The sequence below is a fragment of the Anoplolepis gracilipes genome, chromosome 3 (genome assembly GCF_047496725.1).
Source record: "Anoplolepis gracilipes chromosome 3, ASM4749672v1, whole genome shotgun sequence".
NCBI lineage: Eukaryota > Metazoa > Arthropoda > Insecta > Hymenoptera > Formicidae > Anoplolepis > Anoplolepis gracilipes.
Genome location: NC_132972.1, coordinates 8,158,867 through 8,177,154, shown reverse-complemented (window position 1 = coordinate 8,177,154; position 18,288 = coordinate 8,158,867). Strand labels below are relative to the sequence as shown.

Sequence of the window (18,288 nt, the reverse complement as noted above, 5' to 3'; positions counted from 1 at the left end):
TTGGCAAAAGGTCCGATACACCTCCTCTCTCGTTGAAGTGAAGAATCTCGGGGAGATGTACAAAAATTTTCTTGCGCAACACGAGCACCACATAGGCACACGCAAAATTATAATCCGGCATTTACGCAACGACGCAATTTGATAAATAAAATATTATCAGGAATTTTTTGCCGCGAAATATAACAAAGTGAATCGTGATTGGCATATTACTCTGATTTATCTCTCAACACTTTTACAGATAAAATTTAACGAGGACAAACTTCCCGAGATCGAGACTCATTGATTAAATGTCAATAAATTTGCATATCATCAATTGCAGATTTACTTCTTTCCATTGATGTGCAAGATATATTCATATCTCGAAGAAAATCATGATTTTTATTACTTCTTTTCCGTAAAATATGTGTAACGTAAATAATTCGACATTATGTCGATAAAGGAAATAAATGCTAATTTATATATCATCCTCATTTGTCATTTTTTAATCATAGTAACGAAATTGTTAAAAAAAAATTGTCTAGAAATTCTTTAATCTCTGGTGTAAAAGGAATTGATTTATTATCTTCTCATATCTTTATCGTAGGCGCCAGAATGTGTCAGAAATTGTCTAGAGTTAATCGAGTTACTATAACTTATGTTTGTGCAAGAATCTGAAAGCATCTTTGAATAGACACTGACCATCTCACATTCGATCATCGATTAATTATAATTTCACAATTCTGTCCTTTTCTGTTTCTTCCCACGTCGTATGTTCAAATGTCAATATTTTAAATATATATACATACATACATAAATATGTATATATATATATATATATATATACAGGGTGTCCCATTTTAATTCCTCCAGTGAAATGTCTCGAGAAATATGGAAAATTCGAAAAAATGTTTCAGACAAAAGTTGTATGGTTTCTAGGGGCACATAAGATGGTGCCATTAGTATGACCTTGAAGAGTCACGTGAAGGTTCAAATGACTCTTCAAGGTCAGACCAATGGTACCATCTTATGGCCCCCTTAAAACCATACAACTTTTGCCTGAAACATTTTTCTCTCCCAAGCTTGGTTTTCGAGATATTCGACTGGAGAAATTAAAATGGGACACCCTCTATATATATATATATATAGGATCAAAAAGAACCGAAGAGAATATAAACAAATTTTAATAAATTCTAATTATATCATACATCTTAATATAACTCCGATCAGTAAAAATTACACAACTCTGGATAAAGTTGTAACAATAGAAGATTAAGATTTTATCGCGTCGTCCTTATACGAGATATCTTATATAGTGAAAGTTGAGATGGTAAGTTTCTATTCTCCATGTTATATAATACGTATTAATCGAATTAATCAATATGCTAGATCATTATAAAGTTCCTTCTTTTCCGAAAAAACCAAAATTTCATTATGTAAGAATGTTTCATAAAAACATAAAAGCAGTGTACATATTCTATATTATGTATATTTCTATTATTCAATCTGTTAGCAAAAAATTTGGATAATTTATCAATAATAATTTAAATAAATAACCTAAAATAAATAAAACAAATAAAATAAATAAATAAAATAGCCTTATTAGAAATTGTGAATCTCTAATAATGTTATTTTATTTATTTGTTTAATTGATATTATTTTATTTATTCAATTAATTAATTTATTTTTATTTTTATTTAAGATTATTTTATTTGTTTATTTATTTATTATTGATAAGACCAAAGTAGTTTGACTCATTAAAAAAATTTATCAACAAGAATTTAAATAAATAAATAACCTAAAATAAATTAAATAAATAAATAAAATAGCCTTACTAGAAATTGTGTTCTTTAATAAAGATTATTTTATTTATTTATTTAATTGATATTATTTTATTTATTCAGTTAATTAATTTATTTTAATTTATGTAAAATTATTATATTTATTTCTTTATTGTTGATAAATTATTTAAATGAGTCAAATTACTCTGGCTGCAAGCTGCGAGCTTCTCGTACGGCTTGATAATTGTCCGTTCGTAGTTTATTTTTAACTATCGCTACGACGTTGGATAGTATCACGATAGTGGAGGGGATAGTCGAGGGGATCGTGAATGAAACGAGCAATGGCGCGTACTGGAGCACGCGTACGACGTGAGTTACCACGAGATTGTGATTATAGCTGACATACTTTCGTATATCGATCTCAAATAGGTAACCAACTCCCTGCGAACCAATAATGGCATGATAAACTGCGCGTTTATTTAACGATAATTAATGCGCGAGAGAGTATAGTTTATTATTACTTTGTAAACAGACTGAAAAAAAGAAAAATTAATAATAGCTAAATCTGATGAGATAATAACTAAGTTAAAAAGTATTAAAATTAATAACGTATTTAATGAATTAAAAAATTTGAATAATTTATCAACAATAATTTAAATAAATAAATAACATAGCCTTAAATAAATAAAATAGCCTCATTAAAAATTGTGAATTTTTAATAAAGTTATTTTATTTATTCATTTAATTGATACTATTTTATTTATTCAATAAACATTGTCCGATAATTAAAAAATATCAACATTTTAAATAATAAATAATGAGAAGAGTATTTAATAGCTATTATGTTTCCTAAGTAAATAATAGTAAATAAGAAACTTGAAAAGGTCATTGCACCGACAAATCATTTACCGGCGAGACGCCAAAAAAGGTCGGTTATCTTATTGTAATCTAAAAAATGATATAACAAACCTGGACTTCGTAAAGATGTGTATGTACACATCACCATATATATATATATATATATCCCGATGTTTGCAGTGTCGATTAACATAATCGGTCGACTGTCTTCAGGATTTCATCATTTGACGTTCGTCGGCGACAGGATCGCAAGACTGTGAATCCGTATATATAATGAATGTGTAGATGTCAGCGTAGGAAAATAGCGGAAAATTATAAAACCGCGTTGCATTTTGTAATTTAATTCCTTGCGTCGCGATTTAATTCAAATCATACCATCCATCAATTTAATTCTTGATTATAATTACATATGAATGATAAAACAATATAGTTTTAATAATTATGACATTCGCCACAGTTTCAATAATTATCAATAATCGGGAGATGTTTATTTTTTTTATCAGTTGTTCAAAATTTTGTTCTATGTAGAATTTTTATACGCAATGCTTTGAGCTGCGATTTCTTTTCTAATATTTTCAGAAAGAAATGGAATTTTCATGAAGTATTAAAAGAATTCCTCTTCTCAGTAAAAAGCGAGTCAACAACGCGTGATATTTACAAGCGAGTGGCCGTGATGTATTAATATATGTCGTTGCAATTTTGTATAATGGATGGTGTCGAGAGGTATTTCGAATTGATCAGCAGTTTCGCATGCTTAATAAATAAAATACATCTTTCGTAATTCAGTCGGCATCATGTGAATCATTAACGAGCAACGAGTTTAATAGTATTATAATTTTTACAGCTCGTTTCTCTCCAAATTAATATTTTCTCCTCATAATTTATTATTTCGCATTTTTAAAGAAGGAAATCTCTTGAATGCCGAGAGGATGGGCGGTGATTTATTGGAAATCGTCGGCCTACAAGAAGAGATCCGAAGAATCACAAGATTCATTCAATTCTTACATACATATTATACAAGGAATTATAATTGTGACAGTAATTTCGACACCCAACAACTATTTAAAATTTGTGATAATTCGGATCCATTTGTAGGTCTTTGTAGGTCTCGTGTCAATACAGTCGCAATGCATTCCTCGTATATCATTTTTTTTAACAAGACATTTAATATTCGTTTAATATCTGTAAGCTCAGCAGAGTCAACATTTTGCGTGGGAACAGACGTTAAGAGGTTCTCGTGTGTAGGTATGCGCGTTACAGATGTCTTTCGTTTGCACTGCGCTGCGCAAACTGCGCTCGATCGGCTCTTCGCGGCACGCGAAATACTTCCAGATCCATCAAAACATCCGGATAATCCTTTCTAGGATTAACGCAAGTGAACAGGACATAAGAAAAAAGTAAATAAAAGAATGAGAAAAAATACTGTTGCATATTACTCTACGAGACTAAATTATTATATAATATCGTTTAATATAAATTATTAATATCGCAATAATTTAAAAAAAACAGAAGCGCATATTTTACAATTTAAGATTAAAATCCAGCAGATTTAATATCATTCTACATGCAAGGATGTAGCATCCTTTTTTCTTGATATTATATTATTGATATTATGAAACTAGGATTTTTAAAACGATTATAATATATAAAAAAAAATATTTTTAATCGCCGCCACGAAGAGTTAACACCTCCCAAAACCTTCGACTAGTTCGCACAATAAATTGTTTTCCATTAAAAATCGTCATTACAGAAGCAGGGAGGCGCCGAGATTTCCCCCTCGAGCGGCTCGTTAATTAGGAAAATAGTATCTTCGACACCGTTCAAACAATCCGGTTTTTCTTCCCGGCACCTCTTCTTCCGCTTCGCCATCGATCAGAGTGAACCGAATACCGAAAGTGTCTCGATTTTAAATGACAAATTCTATGATCAATTTCAAGTCAATTGTTCTATTGTACATTTTTAAATAACAAATTTAAATTATACATATAATCTAATATGTAAATTTTAAATCGATTCGCCCTGATCGAACGCGGAACTCATTAACGCAGGTACACAAAAATCATGGGCGTCGTGAGAAAAGTGCAAGAAAACACATTTGCACCCATTCGAAAAAATGACGAAAACGGCGAACAAACGCTTATTAATTAATTTTATAAAATACTGTGTTGATAATATTCAAATATAAATAAGAGACTAAAAAAAGAATTTTTACCTAAATTCTTTTCAATTCAATAAAACACACACTTCAACATACATGTATAAAATAATCCTGACCAGAAGATTTTACATTTCAGAAAACAGCTAATAATGATCCTGCATATGCGAGCCCCAATGAAAAATTCTAGCGGCGCCCATGACGATAATTAACGAAATGCACTTAGGTACTCGGTCGAACATAACGAAGATCTTTAAGATCGAATCTCGGCATCAAAAAGGCGCAGTACTATTCATCATGATTGATCGTAAGAGAAGAGTTAACTCTCTTTCTCGAATTCGCTCGTAAAAAATGCAAAATCGCAATAAAATCGAATTATTTGCATAATCTGTTATAATAAAAACTTCACATACGTCGAACGTTGTAAACAAAATTCGAGATTAATTTCGTATACTAGCGGACAAAATTGTGGGCTTATTTACCGATTTGAGGGCAACCAACAACTGATTCAACAACATTCTGAGACACGCGCGAAGGTGTTCCTAAGAAATAAATTTATTTAGAACCACAATGTTAAACGCCATCATTTGTATCCGCGCAAAAATAATCCTTCTCTTTAAGATTTCGTAGGTAAAATTAGAAATATTACCAACAAGCTGCCTTATTATTAAATAGTGATTATGGAAATAACATCAATTTTCACGAATGTGACGATTTTATTATCATCGTCGTTATATCAAAATCTTACAATACAGATTTTCCAGAAACGTAATAAAAGTAAGAGTAAAATGACAAGAATAATAATTCTTCGAAAAAAAGATCGTGAAATAATGAAATAAAAAAGGAGAAGAGATGAAGAGAAGAAAAATTTTACCTACGAAATTCTTCGAATGAAATAAAACGCTTGGCTGTTATACAAGGTGTGTCAAAAACCGCGAGTTCTCTCTTGATAAAATAAGCTAATTCTTTAATTATATATATATAAAATATATAAAATACTGCAAATAAAATTGGAAAATCCGTAACATAATGAAGATTAACTCTACAAAACTGATAAACGAATGCATAGATACAATAAACTGCGGTATATCTGGCACACTCTGTACACAATAAATTTATCAATGCGTCGAATACCCCTCGCAGTGCATTAAAGAATGATCGAAGCCGCTGAGTTAGCTTCCTCAAATATACGACGATGTGTTTCGCACCGAGATCTACCGGACGTATACGTCCTGCGGAACTTTACATGTCTTGTCGCGCATTCCCCTCTTCCCCCTAATCGTTTCATTCATCGTCATCCTTCCCTTTTTCTCTGTCGCACACTCGCGCTTTCTCTCACGCATTCTTTCTTTCTCTTACTCTATCGTTCTACGCGCACGATGTAATCTCGAAATCACGATAATCCTGACGATAATTAACCACGATAGTAAAAGCATATAAGCTATACAGCTACCATTCTGTATCTACAATATAGTTTTGTATGTATAATATATATAGATTTCTTTTTTTCTCTTTCTTTTTTTCTCCCCGTTTCTTTTCTATCTTTTCGGTCTCTCACGCCATCGCAAAACGTGTCACTGTCTCGAGAAACGGTTCAATGTTCGTTCGCGCACTAATTTTTCTCTCGTTTAATCTTCTGTGATGACCATGAAACTCTTTCTCGTGCCCGGAGATAATTTAATGAAAGTTCAATCTTCTTCTGCAAGAATTAACTTCTATTATTATTTTTCAAGACATCCTAAAAGAAACTTCAACTTCCTCAGCCTCTTCGAATTCGTCTGCTGCCTTTATTCTTCAAGTTTGATCAACTTAGTGCTGGTTGATCAAACCTTTCGCATTTCCCTAAAGTATTGCTTCTCGTTTCTTTTCGTCGAAATTTCTCATTTGATTCCATTTCGACTTTCAGAAACCTGATAGTATTTTCTTATCTATCTGCTCCACAATCACATATATTCTTTTCATTTCAAATATATCTTTTTACGTTTTTTGCCATCTTAAAGACGAAACTCTCTTTTGTCTTTGCGAGAAGTCATCTTCCGTCTTCAGGTCCCAAGCGTGTCCAGAGTGCTGGCGCTTTCTTCGCGCTCGGAACGTCCGTCGGCATCTCCTTCGAGGCAATTTTCCCCAAGCTGTTCCTTCATCGACGCGTTCTCGACACGTCTCGCGCCTCTTCAATGCTTCGAGTTGTCCAGCCGCGACTTGTGCGGAAGCCTCGAAGCCGAAGAGTTCCTGAAATCACGCTCCCGACAGTGGAGGAGGATCCGTCTCTCGCGTGCACGTCTTCGTCGCGCGGTTATTACTGCAACACGCAGCACTTGCACTTAGGCTTCTTCTTCAGGGTGACGTGCTCGACTTGTGACGCGTCGCCTGGGCCCTGTGCCGTCATCCTTGCGACCTCCACGGTCGCGGTCCTCGACGACGCAGCCTGGAGAGCATCAATAAAAGCTTAATCTTAACAAACAATGGCTATTAAATTATGGAATTATCATACATCTTAATCATACTCTATAATCTTCAATCTTACTAAAACTTTAATTCGATAAATTGTTAAATTTTATTTTCAGACATTAGTCGAGTGATTGAATTAAAAAATTAATATTAAGGTCAAGATTGCTCGCACAGGATGTCTACTCAAATCTTGAAAAAATTCCCTGAGCTCCTAGATATTTTTACTCAAAATTCAGATAAAGAGTATATTTTTGATGCAACTTTTTAAAATAAATTATTTGCATACATTTTATTGCATACATTTTCTAATCAGTTTTTCATTCATACAAAGAAAAAACAGTCATTTAAGTTTCAAATGTTAGATTTGCAAATGTACTGAAAAAAAAACTAAATAGCTTTCAACATAAATATTTTTCATTGGCATAATATTTTTATTTATCATTAAAAAATTACAATAAAAAATATATATATTGCATAATCAATATTTTATTAAGAATTGAATATATAAACAGAAATAGATATACATTTACATAATGTACACGTTTTTTCAATCATTACTCATTTTTAAAACGTAATTATTACTTAAAAATCAAGCAAAAATTACACTTTTATCTTTTTTTATTTAAATCAATGAAAGTTAAAGAAAAAACGTTAAAATTTTCATGAACTTTACAACATTTACAAGTAAAAAGCATTCCAGTTACTCGTACAAAAGGCTGAAGTATTAAGTTTTATTTTTTTGTATATATACATTTCAAAAACTTAAATTAATGATTATTGTGTGATCATTTTTCCACTAGTTATGAGCGTTCAAAGTCAATAGCTCGATTTTGCTTTAGTAATGAATATCTTGGCGAAAAAAAATCATAGAACATTCGTTAAAAAAAGAAATTAAAGCTAAGACTCTGCTCTTTAATACCCAATTAATGAAATCGAGCTAGGATTTTTTTTTTAATTGCGTATTCTTCAACAAACTTTGGAAAAATATGTTTAATTGACGGATGTCGCTTTCTTACAATGTAATATTGTAACGAATAGAAAGAATTGAAATTTATTTAAAGATTCTAAAACTAGAAACTTCAAACTTTAAAACGCTTTTTTATTGATTTTATTCCGATTATTTTTAAGGAAGTTGCAGCTACTTGAAAATTGGCCTTTTTTTATATGGAAGAAAGTGGCCCACCTTTTAGAGACCCACCTTTTTTTTCGTATTTTTTATTGTTTTAATTACTTTTTATCAACAAATACCGGATTTTTTGTTTCTACAGAGTCTCTAGAATATCAATAAGTGTAAAAAAATATGAACAGTCATTAATTGTTAATTGCAAAAATATCATATATAAACAATCGGTCAAAATTAGTACTTTTTTACGAAAAAATGCATTTTCTACTAATCTATTATGACAATAAATACGGCAATGTTTTTATAATCTTAATACACTTTAAAGTATTTTTCAGAATTTTTTTAGAATTTTCCACCGTTGTTAAATCCTTATTTCTTGGATAAAAAATATATAAAAAACAATATTTTCTGTTCTAAATTGAAAGTTGTAACAGTTGTATTCTTTTTTAAATTTTTTCTCTGAAGGTTTTTTTAGATCGCAGATGTAAGATAGAATCTGAATCTAAAGGAAAAAAAATTTAATTTCCAAAATTTAATATAGGGATCCAATATGGCGGAAGTAAAATTTCGTCTGCTATATTGGATCCGCTATCTTGAATTTTGAAAATCTGACAATGGATTCATAATCAGCGACCCCAAAAACCCTTATATACCAAATTTTATAAAATACTGACAATTAAAAAAATTCGTGACTCAAAGGGTTAATTCACTTACAATTAGTTTACTGATTGTAAACTGTTTATAATATTAAAGTAAAATTAAGGAGAATTTTTTTTTTAATTTCCTGGGTTCTAATAAAAAATAAAATTTCATGAAAATTCCTTAATTTTTCCAGGGACAAGTGAAACTCCTGAAAATTCCATGAAAGTAGACATCTTGATAATGAGCTGTCAATCAGTGATACATCTTTTTATCTCTCACCTTCTCATTGACAGGCTGATTCCCACCCTTGGCAGGGGTGCCACCGTGAGCACTACCGTTCTCTTGACCGGGCCTGGGTGACGAGTGACAGTTCGCGGATTTGAGGAGCGGACTGGTACTCGACGAGCCAGATTTGCCAGCGTCGCATCCCGGCAACGGTGGCGCGTTTTGACCCGGGGTCGGCGTAATCGGCTTCCCGCCTTTTATCAGCTCGACGATCTCGTCAGCTTCCCGGGAAAGATCGCCGTCCGGCCTGAACGGATTGTCCCAGCCGCTGTCCGTGCTGAAAAGTCAAAAGACATTGTCAGCGTTTAGTTCCTCTTTTCGTCTATGTGCAAAATTCTTTCACAGGAGAATTCGTAAGAGAGTATGTTTTTTATTCAAATCTAAGATAAAATTTTTTATGAAAAAATTGTTGATCATTTTCACTGCAATTTTTTAAAATATTAAATATATAATATTTTTTTCCAAGTCTGGAATTAAAATTCTTTATTTAAAATTGAATAAATAGCAAAAGTGTAATTATTTATATCTTTAAATTTACTTTTTAAATGTAATCAACAAAAAAATTATCTTTATTTATTTATAAGTAAATGTAGGAAGACTAATGTTATTATTTTACAAGAATCTTCCCCTATGAATAGGAAGCTGCTAAAATTTTATAACAGAATATTTTATAATGAACGTACGGCACGTGTTGATTTCTATTATATGAAATCTTAATAATGCATCTTGTTGTCAAAAAGATCCTTTGTATGGTAAAGACTTTGAATACGAGATAAAAATCGCATACTCGGAAAAAAACTGTTCTAATGAATAAAATTAATAGCCATCATTCAAACAAATGTAAAATTTATTAAAATGTTAATGCATGACAGTAAATTTAATCACTTAAAATAGTAAATTTAATTATCAAACTTATTCAATTTACCTTGAAGGTACATGAAATCCTGAATGTTCGAAATCTTTCCTTGAAAAATGGACTTTTCGGAGTTGTATTTTTCTATTTCTCAAATACAAAGGTATCACAAATGTATTTCGATTACAATCTCTCGATGACATCAATAATTAACTCGAAGATAACACACAAAAAAAAAAAAAAAAAAAAAAAAAAAGAGAAAGACTCTTCCTTCCGTAGCTCGTTTCCTCGACTCTCTAATTAAATTCCAATTCACAGAGCTCTAATCACGAACGCACGCACGCCTCGCGTCAGCGCGAGCCCATGGTTCTCAAGATATGCCGTAGATAAAAAAAGTCGCAGCAAAGCACGAGAATGCGTACAGTTACTTTGAAAAATATAGAAATACTCGTAACGAGCGAAATAAAAATTTCATGCAATAGATGAAATAAATAGCGATATTTATTATTCTACAATATTCAAATAAAATACTGTGATATGAATATGTATCAATTATTTTATTTTTTATTTCTATTTTTATTTTTTTTAAATTTTTTTACATAGTTATCCATTTATATATTTTACTTATTTATATTTTTTAATTTATATAGGTTACTTATATATTATTTATTTATATATTTACTAATATTTTAAATTATATATATATATATATATATATTTTTTTTTTTTGTATAAATTGTTCATATCGTTGATCATTTTTGCTGATTAATCATCGCAAGATACTTGCTCATCAATAACGCCGCGCAAAAAAAAAAAAAGGATAACATTATTAAATTGAAGCATCTCTATTTTAAATACAGCTAAATAGCAACATACCAATTAACTGCGGGCGCGGTGCGACTGTCACGTCGGAGTAAATTACATTCAATTGTGCGACCGCCGCGCCCGCCCCGACGACCGTGACATTAGCATCGGCATTGTGTGCTGCGCTTAATTGCGCCGTTCCCGTTGGTGCACTGTTAGAAGCGCACGTGCGCCCTCGCGCGCATCTACCTACGTGTGTACGCGGCTGACTTCCGGCCGATTTGCACGGTGCTTCCTGATCGCGGAGGAAATTAAACCCGCTGAGTCGCTTTCAGGGCCGTGCAATTCGAGCAACTCGCGATTAAATTAAAATCGCGAAGTTACGAGGGATATATTGAGCAAGTTATCAGTCTCTCTTTCTTTTTTAATATTTTACAATAGACAATTCAAATAAAATATGAATCAGTTAAAGCCAAAAGTTAATAAATCTAATACATTCGAGATTCATAAATTTGATTTAAATTTATATATTTATATATTTATGTATAATATATATTTATTTATATTATATATATAGAGGTTAATTTACATATTTATTAATTTATTTGTATATTTATATTTTAACTTATTTATATATTATATATTTATTAATATTTTTTTATAAAATATAAATAACGCATACTAAAACTGAGATTATATAGTAATAGGTTGATTATAAAAGTAGAATATAATTTAATCTTAAAATATTATCATTCATGAAAATAAGAATTTTAATTCTGCAAAACAAATCTTTAGTTCAAATTAATTAGTATATTCATATTTTAAAAGATTAAATGTACTTTGCGCAATGTCAAATTCAATCTTAAAATGCATTAAATTTATTAACTTTTGACGTAGTTAATTTGTCCAGTTCCTCCTTAAATTAAAATTCGCCAATGTACTATGTTATAATTTACTATCTAATTGCCATCGCGTAATTATTAGACAGAATTCCTCGATCTTTTGACAACTCATTTCCTGTTAACGATTTTATATATATATATATATATTAAATCGTTCTACATATATGTTCGATGCAATCATCGTGTTGAAATAACGTCTAGTCTAGGATAGGAAATGAGTAGCGATTCGGATTTCCGACAAGACGAAGAATCGCAATCGATGCACCTTCTATTTTTCCTCGAGAAGTCTTATAAGATTATCCGATCAATTCGAGATAACTTTGCTATAAAGGCGATTCACGACGCGATTAAGTTTCTTTTAGCCCTTCTTTTATTATCTTTTTCTGTCTTATATATACATTTAACAGATAATTTTTCTACTTATTTTTTATATTATATTAAATTTGAAAATTTAAAAGCTTTCTAAATAATATAACAAATAACACAACAAATAATCAACAGAATGTTATAGACAATTATTTTCTTGCATTGGAATATTTACTAATTGTATTATATTAATTAATTTATGCTAATAATCCAAAATATTAAACGCTATTAATAAATTATCCCAAGCTAAACCAATTAGTGTCCAATTATTATTTAAAATATTCCATTTAGTGCTTTTCGATATCATTATTATAATTTAAATGTTCTGTTAAAAAAAAAATATAATATTATAAAATTAATATAAATATTCCATTTAATGCTTTTCGATAATATTATATTATAATTTAAACAAGAAAGAAATTTGAGGTTAATACAAATCAAATAAATTACAAAATTTTTGCAAATATATATAGAGGGTGTACCAAAATGCGCGATAATAATTTTAATGACAAATTCTTTGTAACATTTTAAGACGAAAGTTCGAATACGAAAATGCCGAGGCTATAATAGTTTTCAAATTAGAAAGAAGGTACTTCCATGAATCAAATAGGTATCTTTAACAATAGTAAAATTATTGTCAAAAGAGTTTTATTAAGAATCTATTTCTGCTTATCGGTAAGAATACGTTAATATATATATATATATATATATATATATATATATATATGTTAACGTATATTAAAGATGAGATTTTTCTTATTTATTTTACTTGTTTCTTAATCTAAAAATAATGACTTGAATTTATCACAACGTATTAAAAGTAGTTTGGTATTTTTAATCGCAACTTGTTCCCTTTGCGATTCCAGACGTAACGATTGCGATTCGTTGGCAAATCTTGGGCTGATATATAACTGTCTAGATCTATATAGTTGGCTAGGGGTTGAAGACCCCCCCGAGAAAGAGACGCCGTTCTTTGCTCTTTGAAGCCGATGCGGCGCATAGTTCGAGCACGGCCGCAGGGCGATCGAACCTAGTTGACTATTCTCGTAATGAAAAGAAAACGGAACGTGAACTAAAAACGTGGAGACGGAAAAAGGAAGCAGAGGAAAATATGAAAGGGAATGCGGAAGGAGAGCAGGAGAGATGGAGCAATGAACGAGAGAAAATGAAAAGAAATGTCGTTCTAATTCGTTAAATAATTTCCGAGGGAGAACAAAAGAACAGAAAATTAATTATATTTTATTCTGTCCTATTTTTATAAACTTATAATTTAAGAATCTTACAAACGTCTCGCAAGAACTGAAATACATGCAGCGTGGCTACTTGAATCTTGTAAAAAAATTTCCTGAAAATTCCCCGATCTTTCAGGTATTTTTGTTCAAAATTCCAAATAAAAAGAATTTTTTGAAGATTTTTAATAAATTTTTTTTCTATGCATTTTCTAATGTTTTTCACTTATACAAAGGAAAAATAAAGCTACTTAAGTTTAAAGTGATTTGTAAATGTACCTACTAAAGAAAAATGAATGACTTCATTTCTTATCACTAAAAGTTACAGTAAAAAGAATATACAGGGTGTTCTTTTTCAACAACAGGTGGGACAAAATTTAAGGAGTAATTTTTTTACCAATTTTTTCTCTGCAAAAATGTTGAAGCATCAATAATTTTCAAACTACGAGTTTTTTTGCAAATTAAACTTTGTAGAGTTAAAAGATTAACACAATTACATTCTTCAGTTCATTTCAAATAAAGTTTAACAAAATTCTAATTTAAGGCTTATTATTAGTTTCATATAAAGATATATGGTGGCAAAAATTGAAAGTTTGCAAAAAATAATGACTTCGATATTTTAGCTAAGGAAAATTCGCCAAAGAATCACTTCATAAATTTTGACCCACCTGTTGTCAAATACCCTGTATATTATTTCATATTCAATATTTTTTATAATATTAATACATAAAGAAAAATAAATAATATATTTAGAATGTATTTTACAAATCCTTGAGAATTCCAAGGTTTTCCAGAGAACTGACACTGACATGTTTAAAGAAAAAAATGATGCTTAACTATCATGATATTCAATGGTCGAAAGAACGTTTTACATATGTTACGTTTTTCGTGAAATTGAAGTTTTCGAGTTGCGATATTTCAAGTGTAGCGATCTAACGAATGATGAGATACAACAATGAAAAAGCAGGTGAAAGGATCTATAAAAGGAGAGAGAGATATCGAAGAAGCTCGGGATGCTTATGTAAAGGAGCTGTCGAGTACAATTACCTCTCGTTGCCATCGGTGTCCTTGGGCACCTTAATCACGTAGTACACGTGGCCGCCGTGGGTGGTCGTCATTTTTCGATCGTACCCAGCAACATTTGACAGCGGCAATTTCTGGCAGATTTCTCTCTCTCTTTCTCTCTATCTCTTTCTCTTTCTCTGTCTCGCCTTCCTCGATTTTCTCACGCTCCACCGAGCGCGAAGTCGACTCTCGTATACTTCATCGTGCCCTCACTTTTATAAAAACTCGACGGACTAACCAGAGAACTGACCGGAACGTCCTCGCTTCGCCGAAGAGGAACTTGGCCGATTTCGCGCGAACGAACTTGAAGAGAGCAATGTAAGATTTTATTTTTAAGCCTTTTCATAGCAGGAGATCTCTTCTTTCTCCCTCTCTCTTTCTTTCGGAATTTGCTCTCCTTTCCTCTCTCACTAATACTCAACGAGAAAGAAAGAGAGAAAAAGAGAATCGCGAGTTATTTCGGAACTGGTCACGCTTGCCAAAAGGAAAACCTTCCATCAAGTGTTTTGTTCGATACGAAATCGTCTATCCGAGTGTTTATCCGACTCTCTACTGGTGTAAGAAACCACAAGATTGACGAGCGAACGCAAAACAATATCTCCTGGAATTAGCACGAAGCCTAAATGAAAACAACTGGATGTATTGGTTTTCATCAGCAGCATATGTTGTCAAGCGTGAAAGCGTGGTCTCATTTAAATGAGATCAATTTGTTTTTTTAGAAGAACTTATCTTTATGTCAATTATACTCTACGATTTACTAGGCGCTTTAAAAAATGTAGGGTTCCAAAAAAATTTATCTGCTTTATCATATACTTCGTGTGAATTTTAAATTATCGTAGTACAAACAATATTAAAGAAAGAGATGTCGCAATTTTTTCATTTTTAAAATAGTAAATATAAATATAATATAAATAAAAAATATGAATGTAATAAAAATATAATACGTATACAAATAAAAAATATAAATAATAATAATAATATATAAATATAATAAAATTCTTTTCGATATAATTAATCAGCAATATTTAACTAAATTTAATCTTTTTATGTGCATTAATCTGTCCTATATATCTAATATATTTTTGAGATTTGCTTCACGTGAAAGTTTCGACGGATTTGTATGGGCGACCTATTTCTGGAAAGTCCGTGACCCATTTCCTCCTCCCTCTCCCTTTCTGACATGGCTGTCGCGCGAAGTCGCATTTGTTAAATCGGCTTCCCACATATTTATGTGCTTGTAAAGAGAAAATCATTCTTCTGAGATTTGTTCATCTGCGATGGTATTTTCGAGGATGTGCGCAGAAGCAGCTCGAAAATAGCCCGGAAACTTACACGTTGAGTCAGCGCTCGAAGTAGAAATGCGTTCCACTCCTTGACGGGGGTTTCGCATTCTATTCGTGCTTTTCTGATACATTCAATATGGCTGTTCGAGTTTGAATATTATCGTACCGATATAAAGAATGCATGCCAAGAGTAATTATATATCAAATAACGATATATTTTTAACGTTGACTAAAGTCTTAAAAAAATATCGAAGAGAGTTCTTTTAAAATACGAATTATATGGAAAAAGATAATCGATCAACTATAGTTTAGTGCTAAAGATTTTGCATAATAAAAAAAAAGAAAAAATGAAAAAAAGAATTTCTAGGATATTTAACTGTTAGTTGTGCAACTAGTTGCCTAGTGGAGCACGAGTGGTATCGATTTGATACTGTTTACGTGCAATGTACGGCTTCAATGATTCCTCGACGATGCAAGGCACGCGAAACACGGATTTATCGAGAATTCTACTGTAACAAAGTTGCTACGTGATCAACCGTTATATTTGAACAAAACAAAGGCAAAGCTATTCTTAAGGGGATCCAAAATTACTGATAGAACATGAATTACAGATTTTGAAAATCTCTTTTTTGACTACAAGGATTGATAAATCCTTTTCCACGATTAAAGTACTTGTAAAAACAACACGCGGGAGCTAACAATTTCATATGAAAATGACAAAAAATTAAAAGCTGACAGTTACGTCGTAACAAAATTTATTTAAGGAGATACCGAAGTACCGACCGAGTTGTAATTTATATACATAAAATAAAATAGGTTTTCCCCTCTCAAAATTGCATGAAAGAATATTTGTGAACTTTTAGAAATGAGCTTAGAAGCCTAGAAAAAAATATTTCTTTGAAAACAAATGTTGTGCAGCACTATTTTTTCTGGATATAAAAAATAGATATATTTATGACTGTGGAAAACATATTTTGCTACTAATTATATATTCTTAAAATAAGTTTTCAAATCTTCATGATAGGCTCATAGAGAATTTTTTAGAAATAAAAACTGTGTGTACATAAATTAACGCAAAAATGTGCAAGTAAATGACAGTGAAAGAAAATATAAAAAAATGTGTGTGTGTGTGAAGCAAAATGTAAACATTTATGAAAAAAGAAGCTTAAAACAGAAGAATTCAGAGATAAGAATACGAATAAAAAATGCGAACATTTTTCTTCAGAAAACAGAGAACTACCCGTTAACTCGTTTAAGATTCATTCATTTATCGGCGAAGCGTAACACGCACAAAGAGCTCTTCTTCTCTGTGAATGAAACTCTGTCGACCAATTAACGTGCAGATCTTATGTGGAGGGACACTCCACTTATCTTCGTTAGTCATTGAATTCGTTAGTCACATCGAATGCTTTCCTTAAGTTCACATGAAGCTCTAAGCTCATAAAAATCCCGTCTGAACTTAATCAAAATTAACATGTAACAATTACGTTAATGTGTCATAATATAATTAAATAAAAATTAAATATCAAAAATAAAACGACAAATATATTTTGTACCTTTATGAAAATTGAAAAGAGAATAATAATAATAATTTAATTTGAAATATTAATAAAACATATCGAGTAACAAATTAAAATATTGATAATAAATTAAAATAATTTGAGTTGATATCTTTAATTAATTCAATTTATTTATATTCTCACATAAAAAAAACTCAATTTTCAAATCAGCCAGATTAATATGATAGATCACATGGTTCGTATGAACTTTCTCGTTTGCTATCATTGAGTTACGAAATATCACGACCTTTTGGCGACTTGATCCACGTGTATCTCTGTCGCCAGCGAGAAAATTATCAGCCGCTGAATATAATTTATGAAAAATTCAAAATGCATCATTTCAAAGAGTTGACGGTTCAAAAGCACGACAAGGGGAATGAACGTTTGTACTTCCGTTTGATTCCGTTGCAATCAAAGTGGCCGCTGGCACTTTTACTTCGCGATCGACTATTTTGAGCCATTTGACATTTTCAGGAGCCCGATTAACGGCCGACACGGCCTCGCCTTGCCTGCCTGTCGTAACGACGCACCCTCTTATAGGGTGCATACCGCCGTTTTTCCCTTCGTGCCTTGCGATTATGGGGATTGGAAGACTGGGGTGAGAATATGGGTCACGGCTGCTTCACGTGAGTGCGCGTCTTCTTTGCAGAAAATTCGATTAGACGCTTCTCAATTATGATCAAATAGAAACTCGGATCGAATTAATATTATTAGAAAAAGAAAGAGAAATATATTTACATAATATATATTTTATAATAGTATTACCTATTGTATTTATAAGTAATAAATATTTATTAATAATATTATAAATAATATTTGTTAGTAAAATTAAAATTATTAATAAAATTTATTTGTAATATTACTACATATTTTATAATAATAAAAAAACACACACATGTGCGTATTAAATAAATATTTAAATAAACAAATTAATTAAAGTGAAAAATTCTCTTTTACAA

General features: G+C 31.1%; 1 protein-coding gene across 2 annotated transcripts in view; it reads right to left on the bottom strand.

The window, feature by feature from the left end:
• Window positions 1–3,758: 3,758 nt before the first annotated feature.
• LOC140663402 (uncharacterized) overlaps window positions 3,759–18,288 on the bottom strand; it is an 86,714-nt gene continuing 72,184 nt past the window's right edge. For both annotated transcript variants that reach the window (XM_072887522.1, XM_072887523.1), the window contains 2 exons: window positions 9,263–9,545; window positions 3,759–7,195 (listed from right to left, as the gene is read on the bottom strand). In XM_072887522.1, the coding sequence (XP_072743623.1) occupies window positions 7,067–7,195; window positions 9,263–9,545 (412 nt within the window). In that variant the 3' untranslated portion in view covers window positions 3,759–7,066. The remainder of the gene's footprint in view (window positions 7,196–9,262; window positions 9,546–18,288) is intronic.